Source organism: Petromyzon marinus (assembly GCF_048934315.1).
Source record: "Petromyzon marinus isolate PM22_M1 ecotype Great Lakes invasive population chromosome 84 unlocalized genomic scaffold, UKy_Petmar_22M1.pri1.0 chr84_unloc.4, whole genome shotgun sequence".
Classification (NCBI taxonomy): Eukaryota; Metazoa; Chordata; class Hyperoartia; order Petromyzontiformes; family Petromyzontidae; genus Petromyzon; species Petromyzon marinus.
Genome location: NW_027422641.1, coordinates 1,518,191 through 1,528,557, shown reverse-complemented (window position 1 = coordinate 1,528,557; position 10,367 = coordinate 1,518,191). Strand labels below are relative to the sequence as shown.

The 10,367-nt window shown below is 51.0% G+C and overlaps 1 protein-coding gene across 2 annotated transcripts; it reads right to left on the bottom strand.

The window, feature by feature from the left end:
- Positions 1-1,169: 1,169 nt before the first annotated feature.
- Positions 1,170-8,864, bottom strand: LOC142908492 (uncharacterized). Of its 2 annotated transcripts, none has more exons than XM_076059203.1 (2): positions 8,614-8,864; positions 1,170-5,441 (listed from the first exon to the last, which is right to left on the bottom strand). In XM_076059203.1, exon 2 carries the CDS (start codon positions 2,954-2,956, stop codon positions 1,316-1,318), a length of 1,641 nt encoding a protein of 546 aa, XP_075915318.1. In that variant the 5' UTR covers positions 2,957-5,441; positions 8,614-8,864; the 3' UTR covers positions 1,170-1,315. The 2 variants fall into 2 exon arrangements, with proteins under 2 accessions (XP_075915318.1, XP_075915320.1); XM_076059205.1 differs by having other exon boundaries at positions 2,933-5,441.
- Between the last annotated feature and the right edge of the window lie 1,503 nt (positions 8,865-10,367).

Here is a 10,367-nt window from a genome sequence, read left to right as displayed (position 1 = left end):
CTTTCGTGGCTGCAAGGATCCATACTCTTTGGCTCTATTCGGTAAAGTCACGTAGGTAAAAAAGAAAATAACAAAAATCACGACGTTTCGGCCACAACACAAGTGGCCTTCATCAGGTGAAGGGACCGTGCTGTCATGAGGACAGCGTTGGAGTGAAAACAGCCAAGCCCAGGTCGCGTCCTTTAAGCTATATGGGAGGAAGCAAAACGCTTGACAAAGGAATTAGCATAAAAATGAGCATGATGTACGTAGGAGGTGCATGGGCCATGATGGACCAGGAGCGGGTGGGGACCATGACGGACCAGCAGCGGGGGGGGGGGGAGTAGAGTGAGTGAGTGGAGTTAGTGAGTGGAGTGAGTGGAGTGAGTGAGTGGAGTGAGTGAGTGGAGTGAGTGGAGTGAGTGAGTGGAGTGAGTGAACGGAGTGAGTGTGTGGAGTGAAATAAGCAGCTGTGAAAGTTTGGAATACCACTACTTGAAGAAAAAAAATTACTGTACCATTGAAAATTAGTTTAATGTGTGGTTTGATTTAGAACATCTTTCCAATGATTGCTTAATTTGAAACCATCCTCTCGGTTGAAATTGTGTCTGTGTTTGTAAATCTGAATTGCCTCGTGGACAAATCTCTGATAAAAACCCGTGGGTTTGCAGAGAATCTTGGTATCGGAGAAAACTATGTCGTGATCACCCACAGCTTTGGCAGAATTCGTTCTGCCGTGTTTCAAATCTGATTTGTGCACGCGAATTTGGTCAGAGACAAACATTAAACTAATTTTCAATGGTACAGTATTTTTTTTCAAGTAGTGGTATCCCAAACTTTCACAGCTGCTTATATCTCTCCACTCACTCCACCCACTCACTCTCCACCCACTCCACTCTCCACCCACTCCTCCACTCTCCGCCCACTCCTCCACTCTCCACCCACTCCTCCACTCTCCACCCACTCCTCCACTCTCCACCCACCCACTCCTCCACTCTCCACCCACCCACTCCTCCACTCTCCACCCACCCACTCCTCCACTCTCCACCCACCCACTCCTCCACTCTCCACCCACCCACTCCTCCACTCTCCACCCACCCACTCCTCCACTCTCCACCCACCCACTCCTCCACTCTCCACCCAGCCACTCCTCCACTCTCCACCCACCCACTCCTCCACTCTCCACCCACCCACTGCTCCACTCTCCACCCACCCACTCCTCCACTCTCCACCCACTCCTCCACTCTCCACCCACTCCTCCACTCTCCACTCTCCACCCACTCCTCCACTCTCCACTCTCCACCCACTCCTGCACTCTCCACCCACTCCTCCACTCTCAACTCTCCACCCACTCCTCCACTCTCCACTCTCCACCCACTCCTCCACTCTCCACCCACTCCTCCACTCTCCACTCTCCACCCACTCCTCCACTCTCCACTCTCCACCAACTCCTCCACTCTCCACCAACTCCTCCACTCTCCACTCTCCACCCACTCCTCCACTCTCCACCCACTCCTCCACTCTCCACCCACTCCTCCACTCTCCACCCACTCCTCCACTCTCCACTCTCCACCCACTCCTCCACCCTCCACTCTCCACCCACTCCTCCACCCTCCACTCTCCACCCACTCCTCCACTCTCCACTCTCCACCCACTCCTCCACTCTCCACCCACTCCTCCACTCTCCACCCACTCCTCCACTCTCCACTCTCCACCCACTCCTCCACTCTCCACTCTCCACCCACTCCTCCACTCTCCACTCTCCACCCACTCCTCCACTCTCCACCCACTCCTCCACTCTCCACCCACTCCTCCACTCTCCACTCTCCAGCCACTCTCCACTCTCCACCCACTCCTCCACTCTCCACCCACTCCTCCACTCTCCACTCTCCACCCACTCCTCCACTCTCCACTCTCCACCCACTCCTCCACTCTCCACTCTCCACCCACTCCTCCACTCTCCACCCACTCCTCCACTCTCCACTCTCCACCCACTCCTCCACTCTCCACTCTCCACCCACTCCTCCACTCTCCACTCTTCACCCACTCCTCCACTCTCCACTCTCCACCCACTCCTCCACTCTCCACTTTCCACCCACTCCTCCACTCTCCACTCTCCACCCACTCCTCCACTCTCCACTCTCCACCCACTCCTCCACTCTCCACTCTCCACCCACTCCTCCACTCTCCACTCTCCACCCACTCCTCCACTCTCCACCCACTCCTCCACTCTCCACCCACTCCTCCACTCTCCACTCTCCACCCACTCCTCCACTCTCCACCCACTCCTCCACTCTCCACTCTCCACCCACTCCTCCACTCTCCACTCTCCACCCACTCCTCCACCCTCCACTCTCCACCCACTCCTCCACTCTCCACTCTCCACCCACTCCTCCACTCTCCACCCACTCCTCCACTCTCCACTCTCCACCCACTCCTCCACTCTCCACCCACTCCTCCACTCTCCACTCTCCACCCACTCCTCCACTCTCCACTCTCCAGCCACTCCTCCACTCTCCACTCTCCACCCACTCCTCCACTCTCCACCCACTCCTCCACTCTCCACCCACTCCTCCACTCTCCACTCTCCACCCACTCCTCCACTCTCCACTCTCCACCCACTCCTCCACTCTCCACTCTCCACCCACTCCTCCACCCTCCACTCTCCACCCACTCCTCCACTCTCCACTCTCCACCCACTCCTCCACTCTCCACTCTCCACCCACTCCTCCACTCTCCACTCTCCACCCACTCCTCCACTCTCCTCCCACTCCTCCACTCTCCACTCTCCACCCACTCCTCCACTCTCCACCCACTCCTCCACTCTCCACTCTCCACCCACTCCTCCACTCTCCACTCTCCAGCCACTCCTCCACTCTCCACTCACTCCTCCACTCTCCACCCACTCCTCCACTCTCCACCCACTCCTCCACTCTTTGAACAAGGCGAGAACTAAAGCGACAAGGATGAGTTTCATTTGCAAGAGAGACCTGGATCACCCAAATTACCAAAGCTAAATAAAACACAGAGTTACAGTAATTAAAGCAAATATACTATTTTCTTCTTTCGATAAAGCATATATAAACAATAGAAAGACAACTGCTGTCTCATGAAAAATCGACGTAATGGAGCTAAGGGATGATAGAATGTGAGTAATGTGCGACATGGATGTCCTCTGCCCCCTACACGACTGAACATTTTCTTTGACTACGTAGTTTGAGACGATTTCCATGGATGTACCAGTAGAATTTATCTGGTATAGATATAATGGGAGGCTGATCGATGCTTGAGCCGGTCATGGTATGGCTCTCTATTGTTAAACCATATTATGAATGCGGATGATCTGGTGATTACTGCCCACTCTAAGGAGAAGTTGGAGACACTACAGCTAAACATGAAGCATGCTACTAAAATATGGGCCGTTACCATCAGCCCCACGAAAACAAATCACCTCCCTGGGTATTTTACATCATAAAAATGCTCCCTTCCTCAATTCCTCATGTATTTGGGGCACCTGAGGAGAGAGTGGAGTGGGCAGTGTGCTGATGATCAAGTCCGTTTTGGGAGCCGAGGTCTCATTTAAAATAATTCGAGCAGCATTATATTTTCATCAGCTGCTCAACAGTGTGGAAGCTACCTGGCATGTCACTCCATAAAAATCTTCATGTCTTCTCGGCCACAGTTATACCCTCCCTTATCTCTCTCGAAAGGAACATTAAGGTTAGCTTGCCCACGATCTATTCAGGGTTTAACCAGACTGGACTTTGTAAGCTCACAGATTCCTAGAATATCTGGACAAATGCCCATCTGTGGGCTCCTCCAGCAAGCGAGGCTGCGTTGATTGTGTCATGCAGTCCGTATGCAGTCACGGCATCCCCAAGCAGCTTCAATTTGGCTGGATAGATGGTGCTAAATGGGCGTGGTACGGGGTAGAGAAGAGATGGACTGATGTGGTGCAGAAGGATGTGGAGCTGATTGGTCTTATTGATGACTGGTATCAGCAGTGTCACGATCGGCTTCTGTGGAGGTTCATGAAAGGCGCTGCTGGGGAGGTGGAGGCAGTTGCCCTCCAGCAACAGCATAGGGCAGAGGAGCGAGGCTCAAAACAACGAGCAGAGCGCCAAACAACTGACACAAATAAAGTTGGCACAGTGGGGAGCACGGCTCTTGCATCTGCCCATCATCTTCCTAAGTCAATCCATGGCACCTGCGTCTATTACATGACCTCCTGCCAGCCAGCCTTCGACACTTCACGTGGCCTCAAAATGCACCGAGCATGGCACAAGTGCTGTGGTGATGTCACCGCCACTTAGGGGTGAACGACGGTTGTTGCGTTGTTGTTGTGCGTGTGTGCACGGACGCATGTACGCCTGTGAGTCTCGTGTATGGAGAGATAAAGAGGCAGCCGGGCGGGGTGCTGGCCATTCACCCCGTGTGCCATTCAGAGCTTCATAGGCGCTTGCCCCAACATTCTGGTAAGGCTATACAGCGGATGATTGTCGCTGTTGTGTGTGTGTATGGACGTTCACCCCCCTGCCACCGCCCCCGTGTGTGCAGAGACTCATTACGCCCCCTCCCGACAAGCAGACCGGCATCCGGACTAAAGGTAAGTGACAATAACAGATTTTTTTTCCATTTAAGTAACTTTATGTTTTGCTCACAATACAGTATTTATTAGAGTGTTGCATGCAAATGTACGATATTTTGTCTTATATATGACTTTGTTGATGTTCTATGGGGTATGTTTGTCTTTCTGAGTAATGTTTTAATTAGGGTGGTGTCATTTTCACAATTTCCCCAATATTTTTAAATGGCCGACTTGCGCTTCAGCAATTTTCGGAACCAATGGCTAAATCTCTTCATCTTCTTGGGCTTGGTGGTGGTGGCAGAAGTGGTGGTGGAAACGGTTGCGGTGGTGGAAGCTGTGGCAGCGGCGGTGGAAGTGGCGTCGGTGGTGGTGGCATCATTGTACATTTGAGACACGGTCCATATTAGCTCTTTCAGCTGGCTACGGAGATGCAGGTTCTCTTCTTGCAGCCTCTTTTCCCCATGCCACATGTCCTCGTGACGCACCAGCTTCCCGCGCAGCCTAAACTGTTCCTGCCCTCTCTGCGGATTCAGGAAGTTCAACTTCCTCAGGTGGGCATGCAGCGACCTCCGGAGATCTTCGTTTTCAGAGCGCAGCGACATTTGCCGCTGTGCTGCATTGCAGTCTCGGAGAAAATCCGCATGGAGAGACTTGCTCTCCCTGCAAGGCACTCTCGTGGGCTCCAGCTCCAACTGGCGCTCTTTAAGCTGTTGAACCAGGCTCCTGATCTCTCTCTGGAGAGTCTCTCGGTTCTCCATGAACTCCTCCAGCTGATGCTGTAGCTCCAGACGGAGCATCTTGCTCTTCTGACAGAGCTCCACATTCTGCAGGCCCATCCTCTCCGTAGACAGCGTCGTGGTCTCATGGTCAAAGTCTGAAATGGAAAGCGTAAAAAGAAGATATATGAAGATCCCCATCCCAAGCATGGCCAAGACCAGAACGCCAACGATCAGCAGCACCATGCTCAGTTCGAGTTGACGGCACGCGGGACAGAAGCAAGTGTGAGACACGTCATGAAGGGGCGTGTTATTTATCGTGACGTCATTACCGGATGTGACGTACACTATGACGTAACAGCCATCTCTGCCCACTTATTGTCAATCATTGCCCACCACGTGACTCCACGGCCCTGCCCCTAACCACACAGCTCCTCCCCCATACTCTTCTTCCGCCTTCCCCACGTGACGCGAGCCAATCACGCGAGAGGCGGCGCGCGGTCGGCCCCGCGTCCGCTTCCCGCCATTCTTGCAATGGGCGGCGGGGCCGCTCAGGGTGGGGCGCGGGGCGCGGGGGCGAGTTCACTCCACGTCGCGAGTCGGGAGGAGGGACGAGGGGGAGGGGCCAGGAGGGACGAGGGGGAGGGGCCAGGAGGGACGAGGGGGAGGGGCCAGGAGCGGGAGGGGGGGGGAGCTGAGAGCTGCGAAAGTTTGGGGTACCACTACTTGAAAAATATACTGTACCACAGAAATGAGTTTATGTTTAGTTCGATTTAGAACATCTTTCCAATGGTTGCTTAATTTGAAACCAACTTCTCGATTGAAATTGTGTCTGTGTTTGTAGATCTGAATTGCCTCGTGAACAAATCTCTGATAAAAACCCGTGGGTTTGCAAAGAACCTTGGTATCGGAGAAAATTATATCGTGATCACCCACATGGTTGTAACAGTGATCAGCAAAGAATTCGTTTTGCTGTGTTTCAAATCTGATTTGTGCTCGCGAATTCGGTCAGAGACATGTCGCTTTGTCTCCCCGATATAGCAATCACCGCAGGTACAACTCAATTTGTAAACCCCAGGGTACTGTAAGTCAGGAATGCCATCCTTCACGGATGGGATCAGATCACGAATTTTGTGTACTGTATTGAACCGGACCTGGATCTTGTGTTTGTTTAGAATTTTTGAAATCTTTTTAGTAACGCCTGCTATATATGGTAGTGTGATGGTTTTGGCCGGAGTATCAAGTGGTTGTTTCTGTATGGAGGGAGAAACAGCTTGGCGGATGGTACGGTCAGAGTAACCATTCCTTTTGAGGGCCAGGTGTACATGTTTTAATTCACTGGTCAAGTGGTGTTGGTCCGAAATGCAATGAGCCCTATGGTATGAAGTTTTGATGAGAGAATTCTTTTGGGCTGGGTGGTGGTGGGAATCAGGTTTCAAGTAGGAATCTGTGTGGGTGGGTTTCCTGTAGACAGAATGCCCCAATGAGCCATCAGGTCTCCTCTCAAACAGAACATCTAAGAATGGTAGCTTAAATTTCGATTTAAAGTTTTCGTGACTGCAAGGATTCATCTTCTTTGGTTCTTTCGGTAAAGTCACGTAGAATGAGAATAAAATAATAAATTGATAAAATAAAATAACACAATAATATTCTCACGACGTTTCGGCCACAACACAAGCGGCCTTCATCAGGTGAAGGGAACGAGACTGTCTGGAGGACAGCGCTGGAGTGAGAAAGCCACGCTGAGATCACGACCTTTAAGCTGTGTGAGAAGAAACAAAGCGCCTGACAAAGGAATTAGCATTTAATTTAGCATTGAAATGGCTGAGTGATTAGCTTGTGACTGGTCACAGAAAATGCTATATTAAAGTTAAAGCATACACATCCGCAAAGGCACCCCTTGACAAAGGAATTAGCATAGAATTTAGCATTGAAATAGCTAAGTTAAAGTATACACATCCGCAGAGGCACTCCTTGACAAAGGAATTAGCATAGAATTTAGCATTGAAATAGCTGAATGATTAGCTTGTAACTGGTCACAGAAATAGCTATGTTAAAGTCAGAGCATATACATTCACCGAGGCACCTAGTACAAATCAAACAGGAGAATTTAGCATTGAACTAGGCGAATTTAGCATTGAAATAACTGAGTGATTAGCTTGTGACTGGTCACAGAAATGGCTGTTGAAGTTAAGGCCTACACATCCGAGCTATTCACTGTAACTGGGTATACAATACAATATATAATGAATACTATATCATGAACCAAAAAAAATACTAAAATATAAATTACCTCAATGTTATCAATAAACTCTATATTCTCCAATCAGCTAAGCTACCAACAATAAGTCGTTATATATCACAATGCTATATGGCGAAAAATGGGTGGATTCTTACCCTCAACTTTAGCAACACGGATAGCTTAACCGTGGTTAATGGTATGGTTTACAACATGGAGTATAACAGCGCCTCGCAGCTGTCTCTCTCCCCCTCCTCTGTTCCGACCATCGATGAACTCGTCCGTCTGAACGGGACCCGTAGCTATCCGTGGTGCTAAAGTTGAGGGTAAGAATCCACCCATTTTTCGCCATATAGCATTGTGATATATAACGACTTATTGTTGGTAGCTTAGCTGATTGGAGAATATAGAGTTTATTGATAACATTGAGGTAATTTAAATTTTTGTGTTTTTTATTGGTTCAGTATATAGTATTCATTATATATTGTATACCCAGTTACTGTGAATAGCTCAGATGTGTAGGCCTTAACTTCAACATAGCCATTTCTGTGACCAGTCACAAGCTAATCACTCAGTTATATCAATGCTAAATTCGCCTAGTTATTTCAATGCTAAATTCTCCTGTTTGATTTGTACTAGGTGACTCGGTGAATGTATATGCTCTGACTTTAACATAGCTATTTCTGTGACCAGTTACAAGCTAATCACTCAGCTATTTCAATGCTAAATTCTACGCTAATTCCTTTGTCAAGGGGTGCCTTTGCGGATGTGTATGCTTTAACTTTAACATAGCCTTTTCTGTGACCAGTCACAAGCTAATCACTCAGCCATTTCAATGCTAAATTATGTTAATTCCTTTGTCAAGGCGCTTTGTTTCTTCTCACACAGCTTAAAGATCGCGATCTCAGCGTGGCTTTCTCACTCCAGCGCTGTCCTCCAGACAGTCTCGTCCCCTTCACCTGATGAAGGCCGCTTGTATTGTGGCCGAAACGTCGTGAGAATATTATTGTGTTATTTTATTTTATCAATTTATTATTTTATTCTCATTCTACGTGACTTTACCGAAAGAACCAAAGAAAATGGTAGCTTACCATCTTTCTCCACTTCCATGGTCTTGTTCTTCTGACAGAGCTCCACATTCTGCAGGCCCATCCTCTCCGTTTGCAGCGTCGTGGTCTCGCGGTAAAAGTATGAGATGGAAAGCTTAAAACGAAGATAAATGAAGATCTCCATCCCAAGCATGGCCAAGAGCGGAACGCCAACGGTCAACAGCGCCATGCTGAGCTCGTGTTGACGGCACGCGGGACGGAAGGAAGTGTGAGGCACGTCACGAAGGGGCGTGTCCTATAGCACCGGATGTGACGTACAGCCATCCCTGCCCACTTATTGGCAATCATTGCCCACCACGTGACTCCACGGCCCCGCCCTTTACCGCGCAGCTCCTCCCCCATACCCTTCTTCCGCCTTCCCCACGTGACGCGAAGCGAGCCAATCACGCGAGAGGCGGCGCGCGGTAGGCCCCGCGACCGCTTCCCGCCATTCTTGCAATGGGCAGCGGGGCCGCGCAGGGGGGGGCGGTGGGGGCGGGGGTGGCGGGGCTGAGTTCACTCCACGTCGCGAACGGGAGGAGGATTGACGAGGGGGAGGGGCCAGGAGGGACGAGGGGGAGGGGCCAGGAAGGACGAGGGGGAGGGGCCAGGAGGGACGAGGGGGAGGGGCCAGGAGCGGGAGGGGGGGCGCCGTGGCGCCGCTCTTGGGCCGCGAGGCCTCCCCCTGGACCCGCGGCGCCACGCGGAGACCGCGACAGCAGCAGCAGCAGGAGGTGGTGGTGGTGGTGTTTGTGGTTGTAGGCACGGGAGAGGTGGTGGTGTTTGTGTTTGTAGGCACGGGAGAGGTGGTGGTGGTGTTTGTGGTTGTAGGCACGGGAGAGGTGGTGGTGGTGTTTGTGGTTGTAGGCACGGGAGAGGTGGTGGTGTTTGTGGTTGTAGGCACGGGAGAGGTGGTGGTGGTGTTTGTGGTTGTAGGCACGGGAGAGGTGGTGGTGGTGTTTGTGGTTGTAGGCACGGGAGAGGTGGTGGTGGTGTTTGTGGTTGTAGGCACGGGAGAGGTGGTGGTGGTGTTTGTGGTTGTAGGCACGGGAGAGGTGGTGGTGGTGTTTGTGGTTGTAGGCACGGGAGAGGTGGTCACGGACTGGTGGTGAGTGCCGGGTGATGGAGGGGGGGTGAGGGAGTGGATTGCAGGGTGAGTGAGTTAATGAGGAGAATTAATAGGTGAGGAGGGTGAGTGAGTTGAAGGGTGAGGTGAGTGAGTGGGTGAGTGGTGAGTTCACGACAGGGAGATTGGGGCTGAGTGAGTGAACGCAGCGCACGGTAAAGATCCCCTGAGAGCATTCGCAAGAGTTGGACATTGAGTGCCGCTGTCAGGGTCCACACGCAAATTACTCACTTGGCATGATATACAAATTAACCATTGTAAACGATAACTTTAAAAAAAGTCCGCTATTTGTCAGAGCTAATGCGATGTGCGTTTTGCATATTTGTAGCACGTTATAACCATCGTCAACATCGTCATTTAGAGTAACCATTAGTCCATACGTGTCACTTGCTAATAGTCCCCGGGTCAATCACAACTTTGCCGTGCGTGCAGGCTTTGTCTCTGGCTGCTCGCTAGGGCTGCGATGCCTTTCCATGCCACAAGATGACGTTCATTGCTCCTTCCACACCGCGACAATATTTACTGCAGTGTTCTATAACGCGGCAGTTGCGTTGCTGAATAACACCGCGTTGTGTAAACTCCCTCGTTACAATGACTAATACAGGGTAAAGCACAGTCCGTGATAACAGCG

Bases quoted from the DNA above. Each gene is read 5' to 3' on its own strand.
- LOC142908492 (XM_076059203.1), bottom strand. From the start codon at position 2,956: ATGAAACTCATCCTTGTCGCTTTAGTTCTCGCCTTGTTCAAAGAGTGG.